A 20,125-nucleotide genomic window follows, 5' to 3' on the forward strand; every position below is an offset into this window, starting at 1 on the left:
CATTCCTGTTTATATTTCCTTGCTCAAAAAGTGGGGTTGATTTTTTTAAAAATGGGGTTGATTACTTTGAATGAAACAAAACTACATTTGCAAACGATTTTATCACAATAGTACCAACCAAACTTTGTAATTACTATTCATTCAGATTGTATTCTTCTGTGTTCTGGGATGTAGTTTACCTTTATATAATAAAGTGGGCATTTTTCCCTTTGTGAAAATAATATGCTTTCAGTAATTTATAGAGGGTATTCAAGACATAGTGACGTTTCTTCCATTATTTGCATGATATGAATTGTAGTCTAACTATAGAACATCCTTATCTATTCTCTAATGTTTGCTTGGTGAGAATATCCATAAGAATACTACCTAGTTCAAGTTGAAGTAATAGTAGGTAATTTGTTCTGTGTTTTTTTTTAATTCTAAACTTTGAAGGCCTACTGTATGTTAGGTGTTAAAGTTACAGCAAGAAACAAAGTACCCGGTCTCATTTCCCACTTTGAAAATGAAAATTCCTCAGTAAATCAAACTCATTGTCTCCTACTTGTACCCCCTCCCAACACAGAATTTGTTAGATGGTACTGTGGATCCAGCTTTGATTAATGACAAAACGTATTTCCTATTAACAACAAGCAAATTGTCCATGTAGTTGGAAAGCAACACAGCTGAGTGGGGAATTCCTATCCATCCAGTTACTGTATTTTTAAGACTATAAGACTCAGTAAAACAAGAAAAATAGTAAAAATAGCAACCAGACCATAAGGCACACCTTAATTCCCCACCCCACACTTTTGGGAAGAAAAAGTACATCTTATGGTCTAAAAAATGTGGTAGTAATGCCATCATAAGCCACTTAAATTTACTTCTTGAAGCAAGAGTACTATCCAACTTCTATTTTCATTTTTCTCCTTAAATTAAAAAAATAATTTGATACTTTACTGAATATTATGTTGTCCCATGAAAGAATGCTGAGTTTTTAAAAGAAAAACAGAAGAAGGTGTATTAATCAAACCAGACTCCATATAAAGGACAAAACATCATTTAGAAAGCATCTGTAATGTATGTTGGTGAGTTGTTTTCATGGGCCTGTGATTTCACTCACATGAGCTCTCTTGCTAAATGAACTAAGGGGTGTATCACTCTCAAGGTATATTTTACTGACATGCTTCCCTGGAACGTGTCATAGGATTAGCTTAATCCCTAGTAGTTGAAATAAGTGGAATTATAGCTTTCATTCCTTCAGGCCTCTCCTAATCTTTACCCAGTGCTCTTGGTGGGGAGTACAAATCCATCCCAGAATGAATCATGGCAAAGTCATATAAAAACCATGATCATATGCCTCCATGAGTAAAGACTGGGGAAGCAGTTAAGAACACAATTTCTAGAGTCCTGCCATCTCCACTTTTCAACTGTGTGAACTTGGAAGTGACTCAAACTGTCCCAGCCTGAAATAAGCACTTCTGGAAGACTGGTGCACACATAGTCCTGGGAGCTTCTTTCCAGATTTTGGTATTATTTCTTTCTAGACCTACACAGTTGCTTCCTTGCTTAAGGCCTCCATCTTCCAATTTTCAGACTAATGATTAATAAAAGTTTCTCTACTTCAGTGAGATAACATATACCAAGGTATTTTATAAATCATGAAGACCTATAGGAATGCAGTCCTGTTGTTGCTGCTACTGTCATCAACATTTATTACTATGAGCTATGGCTACTAGATTCTACAAAAAACAAAAACAAACAAACAAAAAAAACCACTGAGACCCTCATAAAGAGCCAGGCATTTACCAGCCAGCACAAGCCACACTAGAATCTTTACCAATTTTGAAGACAAGAGATTTGTTGGCCTCATCATAACTTTAGTCACCTTTAAAATTTGCTTATGTTAAAAATACATTTTTATTTTTTAAAACAAATTTTATGGCTTTGGGATAGGACACAGAACAGTGGTAGAGCACTTGTTTAGCATGAACAAAGTCTCAGAGTCAATCCCCATCACAGTCTAAAACAAACAAACAAACAAACAAACAAGACTTCAAAATGTTTTCACTTTCACAGTCGGAACTTTGAATAGGAGCTATCTTTCAGATGGGATCACAGAGATGAGTGACTCCAGGTCCTACTAGAATCATTTAGGTCATGTTACAGAAGTCAAGTACCCAGGCCACATACCTGCACCAATGGCATGAGGATCTCTGGGGGTAGGTAAAGGTGACTGGCTTTCCTTTAAAAATTTCCAGGTGATTCCATGGAACAGCCAAGCTCAAGAGCCTATCTTAGATAAGGAGCAACCCAGGTATCCCACAATTCTCAGAATAACATTAGGTCTAATGCAGAACCCAAGTTTCCGCAAAATCCAGGACAATCAATTAGGGATCTGAGTCCCTGAAGACCAGGTGGATGAACTCAAAGATTGTCAGATTATTTGTTATAGAATCTCAATGGCCATCAGGTCAGCTTGTGCATCCTATGAGGAACAAAATCATATCTATCAACAGGACTCTTTGGCAAGGTACAGCTTCCTTACTGAAGTCTATGGAAGTTTGGAGGGGTTGCATGTGCCCTACTGAAACACACTGGATTCAGACTATAACACTGATGCTGTATGAGCTGTGGGGGAAGGTCCATGCTTTAGAATATCTCAAAGCTAGCTGGGCAGTGGCGGCCCACACCTTTAATCCCAGCATTCAGGAAGCACAGGAAGATGGATCTCTGGTCTTAGGGCCAGCCTGGTCTATGAATGAGTTTCAGGATAGCCAGGACTACACAGAGAAACCCTGTCTCAAAAAACAAACAAACAAACAAAACCCATCTATTTGGGTTTGTGTCTAGTCTTAATGGAACTTTTTATGCTGCAGTTTGGTTGATAACCCTGGGAGGCCTTTTCTTTTCTGAAGGGAAACTGAGAAAGAGTAAATCCGGGGGAGAGGGAAGGTGTGGTGAGTACTGGAAGGAATGGAGAGGAAACTACAGTCAAGAAAAGAATAAATTTTTAAAATGAAAATAAAGAAAGAATATCTCTAAACTTTAGTCTATGGTCACAAATAAATTCCAATCAGCTAACTAGGGTTGACTGGGTGCTTACTATATACTAGATACTGTATTATTTACTGTATACTAAACACAGCCAAAAGATAGAAGATAGCATCCTTACCCTCAAACACCTGAATAGATGAAACCAGAAGAAAGTGCCCAATTCAGGCTATGATAATGGCCCTCAACAATTCCTAGTAAAGTATGGACAGTCTCTCTCTCTCTCTCTCTCTCTCTCTCTCTCTCTCTCTCTCTCTCTCTCTCTCTCTCTCTCTCTCTCTCTCTTCCTCTCCCCCCTCTCTCTCCCTCTCTCCCTCTCCCTCTCTCTCTCTCTCTCTCTCTCTCTCTCTCTCTCTCTCTCTCTCTCTCTCCACTTTATATCTGAGTTGTATCCCCCTCCCTCCTCTGCTTCCAGTCCAACCTCCCCCCATTCCCTCTCCACTATTCCTCAGAAGAGAGAAGTCCCTCCCTCCCACGCACCTATCTCAGCTCATCAACTCACATCAGAACTGAATTTGTCCTCTTCCCCTGTGGCTTGGCAAGGTAGACTATGGACATATCTTAAGTATCAACTATGTATGACTTTTAGAGTACTTTAAAGTTTATAGACATAAATGAGTTGTAGAAACAATAGATACAATAAATAAATAAACAAAAATGCTAAACTTCCATTGATGTCTAGAGTTGCTTTACCTTGTTTTGGAGCTTTTATTACACAAGCAAAGAGGGAAGGGATCTGGAAATCTGATGACTAAAAGTAGTTTTGTTGGATCTAAGGATGTAGTCAGCTGTAAAGCATTGGCGCATCATGCACATGGCTCTGGGATCAATTCCCAACACTGCACTAAAGCATCTTTGTCTCCCGTGTGCTAAATGGTCCCCATATATCTCAATGTCAATTGAATAAATGCAAAATCTTTGTTTTCCTCCTGTTTTTTCTCATACTCAAGATGGAGTCCAGGCTGGGAATGGAGCACAAGAAAAAGAGAAGATGAACTTGTGGATTGATCTACTGCAGTTCTCAATGGCTTCTACAGAGATCTCTCTTATTCTGGAGGGTCCTTCCAAGTGATGGTTATCTTGAGAGTCATCTTGATCCGATTTACAATCTCTTTGAAACCAAACCTCTGAGCATGTCTATGAGAGTTTCAAAATCAGGTTAATTGAGATAGGAATAGTCACCTTACATGTAGGCAGTGTTGTTTCAGAGGTCAAGGTCTTGGAGTAAATAAAAAGGAGAAAGGAAGCCAAACAGTAGCAGTCATACCTGTTTCTTGACTCTGGGTGCAATTAGACCAGCTGCCTCCCAAGTAACTATCATCCTAATGCTCAGTATCTACTTGGCGCCCAGTGCTGAAGGCTATACCTACCATGGTCTCTTCTCTTCAAATCCTACCTAACCTTGCATAAGTTCTCTTTAGCTCTCACCACCAAGCATCTATTACATCCTTAGTCTGGCGTCTGTCTGGGATCTTCATGCTATAGTCTTTGCTACCCTGTCCCTGCTCATGGCTCCCAACACAGCTGCCCATTAGGAACACAAGGGACATTTAGAATTTCTGCCCACCACACAACTACTGAGAGATACTTGAGGAGAGCACCTCTGGGCTTCTCTTTGCCTAAATGCAGCTCCATTATTCCTCATTGCTATACTTGCCCATGTTGATTTATAAGTCATTCAAGGAGTCCTTATAGGAGCTTAAGTGAAAAGTGGGACACAGTGTCATCTGCTATCAGTGCTCTCTATAATCTATTCAGAATCTCTATAATTCCTTGTCACTATTTTACCTTCTAGGGAGAATCACAGCCCCACAGAAGTGACTTCATGCCTGAGTATGGGGCTAGAAATGGGGGAGTCGTGAGATTAGCTGAACATCTATCTGATCAATGCCATGGTGAAGTTCAGTTCTACAATCAGAAGGTGAAGATGGAGTAAGGAGTGCAGCATTGGGTTTGGTAGTAGAGGACCATGCCAAAGAAGGCAGATGGCATTATTTCAGCCCACCTACTGCTTCATTCACATCTTTCCTACAAAGAAGAGTAGACCCTGGATAACCAAGCATGAGAGGGTAAGAGGAGAGACAGTGAGGACTGGAGGAGAATTATAAAGCAACTTATCACTGGAAATGTCAGAAGCACAGGGCGATCTCTAGACCCAGCCCAGAGAGAAAGTTGGGGCTTGTAGCTTATGAGATCACCAGACTGTTTCAAATGTGTAATTGTTTCCGAATGGTGAAGACAAGTTGGCAGGAATGAAATTATAACCATCTTCCACTATTATGTCATTCACCCTCTGGAAAATAGAATAGTTGTAGCTAAAAGGAGAACCTCCTTCAAAACCCAAAAAGAAATAAGGCATTCACCCAGGATGGGAGAACTAGGGAACAGAGAAGAGCAGTGACCCATCAGAGCTGATCTGGACTTCTAATAGACTGAAAAGGATGTGTTCAACTCTGAGTATTCTCTCAGCTGGCTGGTGGCCTCACAAGAGAGTCAGACCCACCTCTCTCCACTGACAAGAGCTACTGAGTCATCTCTCAGGCTTCCAGGGTGAAGTTATTGTGTTTGCATCCTAGAACTGAGGAGCCACTCCTCTCTATAGCTTGCTCCAGTGTTTCCTTTCTTCCTCTCCAGTTTCCAGTGACAGATTTAACTCTAGCCTCAAACACTTACTATCCTGGGCAGCCTGGTGGAGGGTCCATAGTATCAGATTCCAATGGCAAGTCTTCACAGCCTTGTGACTATGATCAAATGGCTTACTTTCTTTGATACTCAATTTTTCCATCTGTAAACTGGGGTGAAAAGAGACCCACCATGAAAAGTTTGGGTGAGAGATAAATGAGGTGATGTTTACAAAGCACTAGAAGGCTTGGCACAGAGCAGGCTCCAAGTATGCATTTGTTTTCCTCCCATTAGTCTACCCATTATCCCTTCAGTCTCTTTTCCCACCTGACACTGAAGAGGCACCAAAAGACATGGAGTGCACTGGAAATTCATGATCAACACAATCCCAAGTGGCAACAGTCAGAAGGAGGGATAAAGAGAGAAGGGAATATTAAAGAAAGACTTGTGAGATCTCTTTTCAGCTTTATAGAGGAAGTAGTACTTGGCTGAATGTTGGAGAGGAATGTGTTTCTAAGCAGAGGTGAGAAGGTGACACAGATAAGTAGAGGGAGAGAGCGTTTGAGTGAAACAGAGAGGGGAGCAAAGCCTGTTGGGGATGATAGGCCATATGACCAATGTTCAGCCATCTTGTCCAAGTCTGCACCTTTAAGTCTCTTGTCTTTCCCAGAGCTTACCTTTCACCAGAAACTAGCTGACCCTATTGTGAGTCAGCAGCTAAAGACAGATAGGGATGGAGTGACCCTGCTGTGAGTCAACAGTTAGACTAAAGCTAGATAAAGACAAAGCAAGATGCCCTGTGTAGTAGGACGTCATGACCCTGCCTGGAATTCCCTATGTTTTGAGAAAAACCCGCAACTGCGTTGCTATAGCAATATGCTTTCCTGCCTTCTGAATTATAAAAGCTGCTTCCTGACTAATAAAAATTGAGAGTTTGATCAATCAGACTTGCTCTCCTTCCTTGTGTCTTGCATTTCTCAACAGGTGACCTCCCTCCCGAGTTTTAGTAGAACCCTGCAGGGCAAAAGCCAATAATGGGGGCATTAAGGATCAGGTGAATACTATGGGCACTGGTTCACAACCTAACTGGGGAACTCTAGGGGACAATGAAGCACATTCCTCAGCACTATCCTGTCAAGGGATGAGGAAAAGAAACTCTTGTTTGGGGACAGCAGAGTTCTATATAGCTCTGGCTTGCCTTGAATTTCTTATGCTTCTGCCTCAGAGATGCATCTCTGAGGTATCTGGGTAATCTGAACAGCATATATTCAGGAATTCTCATCATTAAGGATTCTAACGTTGTTTATTTTTACTGTACAGATGCACATCTGACAAGCAAAAGAGTCTCAGACAGCAGAGGGGTTAGGAAAGCCAGGCATGGTAGTGCATGACTGGAATCTCAGTTTTGCAATCTCTCTCTCTCTCTCTCTCTCTCTCTCTCTCTCTCTCTCTCTCTCTCTCTCTCTCTCTCTCTCTCTGCCAAATTTGAAGCAATCTTTATTAAATACTGGCCAGGATGATGGACACCAGCTAGGTCTATACCTGGTATTCCCAGAGAATCTTGCAATCTCTTTTAAATTCCACCAAGCTGGGCAAGCTGCACAAAACAAGCTTCTTTGTGCCTCAGTTTCCTCATCCACAAAACAAGCTAATAACAATGCCAATTTCAAAGGATTATTAGATGAGTTTTACAAGGCTTGGTTTTTAAAATAATGACATAGTGACTGCTATCAAAGTGACTATTGGCACAAATAAATACTTATGGGTAGGTTTGGGAAACATTAAAGAACTATTTAACCCTTTCAAAATCTCAAAACATTGACCCGGAATGGCTAAGAGTATTTGTTGCATAATCATAAAGTCTGGGGCTCAGACCCTGGTATCCATATAACAAGTCAGGAGTCCCACAAATGCCTGTAATTCTAAGGATGAGGGATCCAATGCTTTCTTCTAGCCGCTACACACATGCACACACACTCATATAGATACACATAAATAAAAATAAATCTGTAAGTAAAACAAAATAAAAACTACCTAAAACATTTAACTTAGAAAATAATTTGCCTTTGTGGATTGTTTTTGTAACATAATTTGAGCTTTATGACAGCTCTCATGATGGGTGAAGTGGCAAGTTGAAATCATACCATAGCACGTGGAAGGTGTGTGAGGGATCAAAGTTCTTATCTCACCAGTTTCCTGCTCTAAGCATGGGGCCAGGAGTACTGTTTTAGCTTTAGCCAGTGGTTCTACCCTGAAGTGTGTACCAGTGCCACTTAGAGGACTATTTACAACACAGAATGCATGGCTTTCTCTAGAGTTTCTGACTCAGCAGGGTTAGGATGGTTCTAGAATCCTCATTTCTAATAATTCCAAAGGAGATATCGATAATACATTTTGAAGTTACCTATTTAGAACCATTGTGTTAAGAAGCCAATTCATCACTGCTATAGTTTGGACCCAAAGTGTCTCCTGAAATCCCATACATTAAAGTCTTGGCTCTCAACTAGCTGCTATTGGGAGGTGATGGAAATCTGTCTCCTGGGAGGCTTAAATTCATTGATGTATGCTCCTGAAGAGGACTATGGACTCCTTGATCCCCTTCGTCCTTTTGCTCTTTTTGTCCCACCATAGTTTAATGGGCTTTCACTGCCACCCACGTCCTGTCATAACGTGCTGCCTGATCACAGACAGGCCGAACAAGAAATGGGGCCAATTGACCATGGCCTGTAGTCTCCCGAACTACAATCCAAAATGAACGTTTCCACTTTTTAGTTGCTAGGTATTTTTGCTTCAGTCATACAAAACTGATCCCAGCACAATCAGAAAGCTGGAGTAAGCAATAGACAAGCTACTCTTTCTACTCTCATTTGTCACAGAGCCACAAGCTTTCCTATTAATCTGCCTTTGTCTTGTCCTTCCCTCTCCTCGCTTCATCTTTCCTTCCTCCTCCTCATCTTCCTTTCCTCTTCTTTTCTTTTTGGTATTTTTAAGGAAGGGTTTTAAGTGATTCTACACCCAGTTCTTTCAAAAGACTTATTTCTGATGGCTAGCCTTCATTCAGATCACAGTTTCTCAACCTGTGGGTTGCAAACCCTTTGGAGGTCACAGTTCAGATATCCTACATATTATATTTGTGGTCCAATTCCCAGCAGTAGCAAAATTACGGTTATGAAGTAGCAATAGAAATAATTTTATGGTTGAGGGTCACCACAGCATAAGGAACTATATTAAACAGTCACAGCCTTTGGAAAGTTGAGGAACACTACCTTAGATGATTGTTTTCACTTGCATTTCACTTTCCCATGTCCTCTTCCTGTGGTGGGACAAGGCAATGAAACATGAAATGGAAGATCTGGCATCTTGTAGGCTCTTCTACTTCTTAACCAATAGCGTGCCAGGTAATATTTACTCACCAGTATCGTGGGGACAACTGATTTTATTTTTTGCACCCTGCTAATCCCCTGGTGCTTTGTTACTGTCTAAATGAGATGATCTATATGACAGAGTTTATATGGGCATCACATGGTCACAACAGGATTTGACTACCTTGATGCTTATCAGGAGGTCTATTAATGTCTTGCCAGAGTTGTGCAAATGGTGGTTCTTGAAGTGTGGTCCCTAGACTAGTAGCATCAGTAGCTGCTAGTTAGAGAGGTTGTTAGATATGTCAGTTCTCAGCCTCTGCCCCACATCTACTTAACCACAGACCCTGGAGCAAGGGCCCAGTTATACTTCAACAGGCCTTCTAAATGATTCTGGTGCACACTTTATGTTTGAGAATCCTGGTTTGGTGGCTACAAATGTACAATCTAGACACAAACCTCTGGGTTCAAATTCCATCCTAACATAACACTCCTGGGAAAGTCTCTTATCTCCATGAATCCCAGCGTTTAGAGAATGAAACAAAAATAGGACCTTGCCTTCATTGGTCTGGTTGAGATGATTAAGCAAGTGGCCAAGTATAAATCAAATCAGCTAGAGACCCGGCACATAATATGACTAGGTATTATTATGTTTGTCTGTCGTCTGTTCATCTTTTTTTTCATATTTAAAAGTCTCATATTTTTTTACTTTTTAATTTTTTTGATATTTTATATCTGTTCATCTTTCCATCCAATTCTCTCTCTCTCTCTCTCTCTCTCTCTCTCTCTCTCTCTCTCTCTCTCTCTCTCTCTCTCTCTCTCTCCTCCCTTGATCTCTCCTTCCTTCCCTCCCATGTGAGTGTGTGTGTGTGTGTGTGTGTGTGTGTGTGTGTGTGTGTGTGTGTGTGCTTGTCCATATGTGTGGGTGCAGGTGTTCATGTGCCATGGCATAGATGTGGAGGTTTGAGTACACCCTTACCACCTTCTTTGAGACAGAGACTCTTTCCTGTTATGTAATTCAAGCTAGCTAGCCTGAACAGTGGAAATTCCTGTCTCTGCTTCTCATCTCCTGGTATGGGTGCCTGGATTACAGATTTTTGTGCCTTTTACATGGGTTCTGGTGATCTGAACAGAGGTTGTCAGACTTGCACAGCAAACACTTACCAGCTGAGCCATCTCCCCTGCCCTATCAGTTGCTTAAAAAAAAATCTTTGCTTGTGAGCCTAGCCTTTAATGGATAAGCCATCACTTCAGTTCCATTTCCTTTTTAAAAGCACGATGGCTTCATGTCTCTGTGTTCCTGTGTCTACTCTTTGAAGGACTGTCAGCAGTGCTTTAGCTTGTTGGGCAGCTTTTGATTTAATTTGTGTATAAGTATGAATACTTGAAGGTACATTTTCTTTGTCTATGTTATTATTGGTGTTTCTTGCCAGAACATTTTTATTTTACCCAACAAAAGATTTCTTGTCCTTTTCATTTTCTTCTGAATAGGAAAAGTCTTTCTCTGTATATTTAATATTGCCTTCTTTAAAACTTCATTTCCTAGTCTCATTCCTAATGAACATATGTTGCACTGTATTACAATATTCTTTTGAAGTTGTACACACAGAAATGGAAGCCCTTGCTAGGCATGGTGATGAACACTTGTACTTTCAGTACCTGGGAGGTAGAGATGAAAAAGATCAGCAGTTCAAGGTCATCAATTATATTTTGAACTGTAGGCCAACCTGCACTACCTAAGTACCCAACCAAGCCACCACCACAAAAAACAAAAACAACAAAAGTCCAAACCTGGCTTGAAACCTTAGTGCTACAGGCCTTTCCACTGCCCTCCTCACATGTCTCTCCTTGCCACCATTTTTCATAAGCTTCCAAAGACACCCCCTTTCTGATAAAACTCTGCTGCATTTGAGTATATTCTTTCTCAGCTTCTATATGGAAATGCCTTTTAGTAGATATCATTCAAGAAAAACATCAAAATAAATCCTCATACATTTGGTTACATGATTTTGGAAAAAGATGCAAAGGAAAAATGATAATCTTTTCAACAAATAGTAATAGAAAAGTGGGATAGCCACAGGCACAAAAATAGCTTTCAGGAAATCAAATATGAGTTAAGACTATAAAATTCAGTGGGCATGGTGGCGCACGCCTTTAATCCCAGCACTTGGGAGGCAGAGACATGCGGATCGCTGTGAGTTCAAGGTCAGCCTGGTATACAAAGTGAGTCCAGGGCAGCCAAGGCTAACACAGAGAGACCCTGTCTCAAAAAACATTAAAAAAAAGACTATAAAATTCTTAGAAGAAAATGCAGTGGGGGATCTTCTTGACATTGTAGTTTCAAAGGGAGTATCTTGGATTTGATTCTAAATTATAGACAGTAAAAGTAAACATATTAATTAGACCTCATCAAAATTTAAAAATTGTGTTCATGAAAGGGTATAATGGAGAGTAAAAAGAAAATATATTTGCCAATCATATATCTGATAATGGATTCATATCCACAGAATATGGATAAAAATTCATAAAAGTCAACAACTAAAAAAATCCAAAATTTTAATGTGGGAAAATTATATGAATAGGCATTTCTCCAAATAAGAGCTAAAATGGCTAATAAGTCCCCCCAAAAAGATGCTGAAATCACTAAGGAAATGCAAATCAAAACCACAATAAGATGTTACTACATCCCTACCACCAAAACAAAAGAAAACAATAAGTGTTGTTAAGGATGTGGAAAAACTGGAGCCCCTGTGCTTCGCTTGAAGGAATGTGAAATGTATAGCCACTATGAAAAACATGCTGATAGTTCTCAAAAATGCAAATGACCAAACAATTCTAACCTTAGGTGCATACCACAAAGAAATGAAAACAGGATGTCAGACATTTGCAAGCCTAGGTCCATAGCAGCATTATTTACAGTAGCTAGAAGATACAAGCAACCAAAATATCCAAGAACAGATGAATGAATAAACATAATGTGGCACATATACATACGATATATTTATACTTTTAAATCAATGAAACTCTGATACATAACTACAACATAGATGGTCATTGAAAAGATGTTAAATGAAACCAGATACAAAGGGATAAATATTGTATGTTTCCACTTATGTGAGTTACCTGGAAGAGGCAAATTCATACAGACTAAAAGAATAGAGGTTATGGGGAGGATAAGCATATAGCTACTAACTAAGATGATGAAAATATTCTGGAAATGGATAGTGGTGATAGTTGTACCAAAGCTATGATTGTACTTCATGCCAACACACAGTGTATTTAAAAATAATAACTACTGGGGCTCATGATAAAAGTAAGTCTGAGTTTAAACTCTGGATCTCACATGGTGGAAGGAGAAAACCAACTCCCATAACACATAAGTTGTCCTATGAACACACACACACACACACACACACACACACACACAAATAAATAAATGTAAAAGATGATAACTATTATACACAAACATATATATGTATGTATTACTATGCTAAACATTATGAACAATGACACAAAACATACATACATAAAAATGTAGACATAAAAAGGGCTGGAGAGATGGCTGAATTGTTAAGAGCACTGATCACTCTTCCAGGGGACCCAGGTTCAATTTCCAGCACCCACATGGCAGCTTGCAACAGTTCCAGGGAATCCAACACCCTCATAGACATTCAGGCAGACAAAACAAAAATGCACATAAAATAAAAAATAAATTATTAAAAAGGATAGGCATTTAAAAAATGAAGGAAAGATCAGTAAGATGGCCCAAAGGTAAAGGCATTTGCTTTGCAAGCAAGATGACCTAAGTTTGGTCCCTGAAACCTACATAGATGTGGAAGGAGAAACCCAGCTCTACAAAGTTGTTCTCCAACTTCCCCACATGTGCCTTGGCACATACTGCCCCCACCATTGTAAGTGCACATACATACATACACAATAACAACAACAATAACAATAGCAGTAGAAAAAAATAAGAAAATGAAGGAAGGGAGAAAAATTGAAACTTTACCTTTCGGGGATGTAGAGAGATTAACATGAAAACAAATGGTGACAAGCAATATCTTGTATATCAGTAAAACTTCTTCATGTCTGCCAACATGGCCACACTGCCCACCAGAGAAAAGCATCCTGGGACAAAATAAGAGGGACAACAGATCATCATAGCTGTCATAATCCTAACATAATCCCAATGACTCAAAAGTCATTTCTCAAGTAAGACCACCTCTATACTTCCTTCTTAGTAGTGCCATAGTTATAAGTGTAGTGTGCCTACGGAGAATTTGCAATGCAGGTGAGCATTGGCTATCAAAATGAAAATCCCAGTTTTATTGAGGGAGGCCCACCCACTATTTAAAATGATAAACATGGCAATTCTTGTAGATACATGAAAGATACATGCAAAATATCAAGAGTAATTAAGCAACTAAAATATTTCATACATAATTATGACCACTGTATAAAGGTGGTTAGAGGCAATGTTAGTAATCAGGCATCACAGACGCCTCTAAATATCTACCTTATTTACCCCCTATACTGTCAAAGGAAAGCTACATTGCATTTCTTCCTTACTGTGACTTATATTGTCTTATTTGCATTTCTAGCAGTCAAGCTAGCAACATTGTTAAATGCAAAGTTTATATCAGATTTTAATTTAAAAGTCATTTACCATTCACTTATTGACTCAACCATTCTTTATCAAGGACCAATATGTGCCAAAATTAGACATCAGGTCTGAATTGGAGGTTACTAGAAGCAATATACGTGGTAGAGACAGGGATCAGCATATGGGGAGAACTGAAAGTGCTAAGACAACATCATGCTGCTGAGGGTGACATGGGAAGCTGAGAGAGGAAGAACCCATCACATCCATAGCCCCAGGAACAACGAGACAGCAAGACCCAGAGAATGCTCACGGCTATACCAGGACAATGAGTCTTTTCTTGACATGACATGATATTGTCTTAGATCATGAAGTGACTCTGTCTTTAAAAGAAGGCTTATATTTTTAAAAATCATAAATTGTATGTTTTGACTAGGAAAAGTGTATCTTCATGTAAATAGAGAATAATTTAAAAGAAGTACTACATAGCAGACCTGAATGAGGGCTATTCTATTATCCCTGATTAACTTACAAGTTAATTATAGCAAAACAGCTATAAGATATGGAGTGAGTAATATTCTGACATGTGTAACAACATATAACAAGTGTATTCTAGAAAACTCAATTCCTTTTATGATATTTACCCTGAGACTTAAGTGTTGGCTAAAGAGTCTTGTAGGCTCAATTTTTTTAAACAAATATATTTTGTTTTGTTTTTGTTTTTTTTTGTTTGTTTGCTTGTTTTCGAGACAGGGTCTCTCTGTGTAGCTTTGGCTGTCCTTGATTCGCTTTGTAGACCAGGCTGGCCTCGAACTCACAGCGATCCGCCTGCCTCTGCCTCCCAAGTGCTGGGATTAAAGATGTGTGCCACCACTCCCGGCAACAAATATATTTTATTACGAACTTGTTAACCAAGCATAAGTCACTTATAACCCGACTAACAGAAACAATAGGAAAAGAAGATTAAATAATACAATAACAAAACTGTAAGGATATCAGTTCCATGGAATGATTCTCCTGGCATAATCAGCAGGATTTCTTCTGCTGGAACCTGGAGTAACCAGAATCAGGAACCTTAGCAGGAGCCCGGACCCCCAAAGCCTTCCCTCAAGCAATTCTCTCTAGGAGCGCCTTGAAGTAGAACAATGAACAGCCAAAACTATCCCAAGTCTCCAAAGGCCCCGCCTCTAGTTTTGGGCTCATTTATGTATCTCCTTCCAGAGTCTGTTCACGGGATCTTTTCAGCTGGCAACAATCAAGCTCCCACACGAGGTGGTTTGTCTTCTAGTGGATTAACATCACCTGTTCTCTCACAAGACCATTCCCCATCCCACACTTGGGATCATAACGAAAACAGGTTTATCAGAGACTAGCACAAGAGAACATTTAAAAGAGAGCTACTGAAGAGATTCTTAATGTGGACAAGACAAGCACAAAAATTGAAAATGCAACTAATTTAGTTCATTCAACTTTCAAAGAGGTAAGAATAAAAGGAACCAGGAAACCATCAGTAAAATCATAATTAAATTTCTATGTGAATGCTAGGAAAAGAACTTTATCTGGCAAATCTCTCATAAAGCACATGCAAATCTCATCTGCATTATAGGAATAAGTTGAGCTGGGTTATTTACATTGAATCTTCTGTTGAAAACAACTTAAAATTGTGAAGAAAGTATTAAGCATGTTTGGCCAAAATGAAGATTGAACAGGAAGGCAGGACAGTAACATAAAGAGTGAAGCTACATGCACCTAAAGGTATAGGCCAATGAGGCCAACTTGGCTTTCAGATGTGAAATATGAAAGAAAAGTACAGAGACATGGAGAAGAGAAATAGAAGGCCAATATATTCTGAAATTAAAATTTAAAATGACAAGATAGAGAAATTCAATATTTGGAGTAAGAATCCAAACTGGTGGAAAAAACATTAATGCAGATTCAAGAAGCTCACAGAATCCAAATTATAATAAGCAAATAAAAAAAGATCTACATCTAGCCACCTCATAATGAAACTGGAAAAAACTTTAAGATTTAAAAAATGTCTTCACAATGACTAGAAAATTAAGGTCGTTACATTTCAAAGCAGTGACTGCTGCATTGCCAACTCTTTTCTCAGAAGCCACAAGACAATGCAATATTATCTGCAATGTGTGAAGAGAGAATTTTACTTTTAGCGAAAATACATTTTGTGAATAGGGACAAAATGAAGACATTTTCAAATGGACAAAAACTATGATTTTGTTTTTCATTAAAAAAAGTCCTCACTTAAAATCAATCTTAAAACACACCTTCATGCCAGGTGTGGTGGCGCATGCCTTTAATCCCAGCACTTGAGAGGCAGAGGCAGGAGGATCTCTGTGAGTTAGAGGCTAGCCTGGTCTACAAAGCAAGTCCAGGGCAGCCAAGGCTACCCAGAGAAACCTTGTCTCAAAAAATCAAAATCAAAACCAAAACCAAAAACAAGAACAAGCCCAAAGTATAAAAAACAAACAAACAAACAAAAACAAAACAAAACAAAAACAACAAAACAAAAAAACAACCACACCTTCAGAAAGAAGACATTAGACCTGAAATTCAGGAAGGAACAAAGGCATTTAAAGAAAGTGGTTAGTATAGGGCCAGGCCACCCTAACATTCCTAAGATATGGGCCAAGGGTTTAAATGGTAGCACAGTTTGCCCTTACTCTTTAAGTAAGGCTTCCTCTCCAATTTCACTTGTGCACTTTCAGGTGGTCACTGCAGCCAGCCCTTTCAATTTCCTTCCACAAGCATGGATCCTTTAAAAGGTCATCTAGCCCCTTCTTTGGTTATCTACCCGTTGGGTCAGAGACATGTACACATTCCACATGGCTTTCTATGGGGAAGGGACTTACTTTCTCAAGTACTGGAAACAGTCTCAAAATGTTTGAATTGGGAATTCTAGGGTCCTAGATTCCCATAATAGAATCTAGAATCAATAATAATAATAAAAAAACGGGGGATGATTCAGGTAGGCATAGTTTCTTGGTGCAAGAGATGTTTTATTCTTTGGAGAGGGGTACAACTATAGAAAAGATCAAAAGCAGCCCTCTGAATCATGAGACACAATCCAGGAGCCATTAAATTTCAAGTCCCCAGACCTACGAGTGGCAAATCTGGCAAACCTAAACAAATTTTGACTATATAATAAAAAGTAATGTTCTAGTTTCATATTGTTGTTATGATAAAACATTGATCAAAAGCAGCCTAAGGGAGGGCTCATGTCAGCGTTCAGATTACAGCCCACCTTTGAAGGAAGTCAGGGCATGATGTAAGCAAGAAGTAGAACAAGAAACTACAGAGGAACACTGGTTTGCTGGCTTTCTGTTAGGCACATGTTTAGCTAACTATAGCCCAGGTACCTCTGCCATTCACAGTGGGCTTCGCCTTCCTACATCAACAGTCAAGACAATCCCCATAGGCATGACAGGCTAATCTGATCTGGGCAATCCCTCAAATTGAGATAGCCTACTCAGTTGACTTCAGGTCATGTTTAGTGAACAAAGCTAATAGAAATATCAAATAAAAACATATAGCAGTGTTGAGATGGTATGTCAATTGGTATAGCCCTTGCCTAGAACCAGATAAAAAACAAGCATGATGATGCACACATGTAATCTCAGCACTTGGATGGTGGAGGTAGGAGAATCAGAAGTTCAAGGTCATCCTTGGCTACATAATGCATTTGGGGATATGGTGCGCTATATGGGACCCTGTCTCAAAAAATAAGCCCCCACAAAACCCATATGGTGGATATGTATGTGTGTGTGTATCTACAACACATATATCTCATTTTTAGTGGATATGTGTGTGTGTGTGTGTGTGTGTGTGTGTGTGTATCCTACATTACATATATCTCATTTTTAGTATTGGAGATACATGTATGGATAGATATGTATTTATGTATGTATCTATCACATATATAAAATATATAAAATAATGTAGAGACAAAAAATAAAAATTTTAAATTAATTAAAGTCTTCAGAGGACCTTGCATTCATCCTAGATGAATACATCTTTAAACAAGGAAAAGTTGAATTGATATGCTTCATTTTTGGAAGATGGGTACTATGTCTTGTTGTGTTGCCTAGACTGGTCATGAGGTCCTGAGGTAAAATGATTATCCTGCCTCAGTCTTCTAAATAGCTAGAAACATCATGCTCAACTATCAATGCATTACAATAGCTGGTATAAGTTATTAAATAATAGAAATGGCAAGGGTTGGGGGGATTCATCTCAGTGGTAGAATAAGCCTGGATTTTCAGTTCCAAATATGGTGGAGGTGGACAGGGAGAATAGAGGCAGGGAAACTGGAATTGGTGCATCAAGCTTCTGAAATAGTGAAGAAGGCAAAATGGTGTTTAAAAACAGTCAATTTGAAAGAAGGTGAAAAAGAGGGAAAGTAACTTAAAAATGAATAAGAAAATAGCAGACTATAATAAGTGATTCATTATATATAAATGAACAAAACAATTCTATTAAAAGGCAAGCATAGATAAGTAAAAACAAAACAAAACAAACAAACAAAAAAAACCACAATCCAACCTCCAGCTTAATGCTACTACCAAGGCACAAGTAGAACTGGTTACTGAAAGCTTGACAGTGAAAGGATGGAAACAGTCTACACCAACATTGATCCAAAGGAAAGCAATGCCAGGGATACAGTTCAATGGAGAAGCATGTGCTTATTGAGCATGAGACCTTGGCTTCAATCTCCAGTACTGAAAATAAAAGATTATTTGGCCAGACTTGGTGGTCCATGCCTGAAATCCCAACACTTGAGAAGTGGAAGCAGGAGGATCAGATATTCAAGGTCATCCTTGGTTAATAGCAACCTTGAGGCCATTTGGGCTATATGAAACCCTGTCTCAGAAAAAGACTATATTTATATTGATATCAGAAAAATTATACTTTAAAATAAAATTACTACTTTATAAAGAAGACAGCTCATTCAAATTTTATCTTGATCAATAATAAAAAAACACTGTTTCAACATGTGGGGTATAGTTGAGGGTACAGTCACCCTGAGATTTTAGATATGCATAAGGCTCTAAACTAATAAATAAAGGCCCCTACTAATTGTTTTTATGTACATTGTTATTTCTTTTACTTAATAGTTACTAAGGTGTATCAAAGACTTACTTTTGTCATTATAAAATTTGATTCTAAGTATATCATTAATATAAGTTAAATAGTTTGTAAAGGTATCTTCATATTTTTTTCTCAAAACATATTTAAGTAATCTCATATGTCCATATTTAAGTAGCATTTCTTGTTATAATTCCTGTCATGAATATTTCTAACAGTACTTATTGAGTTATATATCAGGCATGTTCAAATGAAGCAAGTGCTGATGAAATTGAAGTGTTGTTTATTAAAAATATTTTTTCTGCCACTCAAAAAAAGAAAGTTAGAAAATAACATAATAAACTCTACGTAGAAAGTAATGATAAAACAAAAGCATACAATAATGACTAAAAAAAAAATCACAAAGTAAATAATTAATAAACTCAAATCTATTTTCTGAGAAGAAAAAATGCTGGTAAAAATTGAGAGCCAGGAAGGAGAAAGTGGGAGGAAAGGGAGACAGAACAACCAAGCAAGAAAACTGAGGAAGTCAGCAATATTATGCAATTGCTACATACTCAAAAGAGATAAAAGGATCTCAGTGACAATTTTATTCAATAGTCTAAAAAATCTACACAAAATGGACAAATTCCTAGGGGGTGGACAACAAGAACTATTACACCCGATTAAGATGTACAGCCATTTTAAAAATCTTAAAAATCTTCCCACAAAGAAAATGTATTTAAGGAACAAAAATTTTAGTCTCCACCAAGGGGAAGAGTTCGAATAGGGGGGCACACAGAGGAAGGAAAAGCAGGTTATCCAGATAAGACCTGATAGGTTGTGATCATATGGTAGGGGAGGAGGTCTCCTTCTGTCGGGGGTCATAGGGAGCGGAATAGGGTGAAAGAGGGAGGGAGAGGGAACAGGAAGATACAAGTGAAGGCATAACAATTGGGATATAATCTGAATAAATTATTAAAAAATAAAAAATAAATTTTAGTCTCACAAAGATTTAAAGAAGAAGCAAGAAAAAAGCCCATGTTAACTCATTTTCACAGCATCAAGGGAAAGTCTTCACGTTTTTACTTACATGAGTGTATGTGCACACACATAATAGTAAGTGACAGGATTCTCTGGAGTGTTCACAGAATGCACAGCAGCAACTATGAATCTTGTAATTGAAGTAATCAGAGTAAATATAGTACAAAAGGATTTTGGTTCCATTTTTTTTAAATATAAGGTCACCAGGAATTTAGCCAACATTGCTGTAGTCAAAGAAACAGCACCTCATATGCTGAAAGAAAAAAACATAACCTATTGCATACAGATGACAGAAGCTGGGTTAATTGCTTAGCAGTGAGCATGGCTCTGAAATGGCAGCTTGGTGTAATATTTACCATAACACATATTAAAGCCCGTGCACGGA

General features: G+C 38.7%; 1 protein-coding gene across 1 annotated transcript in view; it reads right to left on the bottom strand.

Annotated features, from left to right (window-relative positions):
* Positions 1 to 20,125, bottom strand: part of Adgrg2 (adhesion G protein-coupled receptor G2) — a 123,998-nt gene that overhangs the window by 60,797 nt on the left and 43,076 nt on the right. Inside the window, exon 2 of the mRNA XM_051141750.1 lies at positions 13,024 to 13,142. Within this exon, the coding sequence (XP_050997707.1) occupies positions 13,024 to 13,141 (118 nt within the window). The 5' untranslated portion in view covers position 13,142. The remainder of the gene's footprint in view (positions 1 to 13,023; positions 13,143 to 20,125) is intronic.

Source organism: Acomys russatus, chromosome X (assembly GCF_903995435.1).
Source record: "Acomys russatus chromosome X, mAcoRus1.1, whole genome shotgun sequence".
NCBI lineage: Eukaryota > Metazoa > Chordata > Mammalia > Rodentia > Muridae > Acomys > Acomys russatus.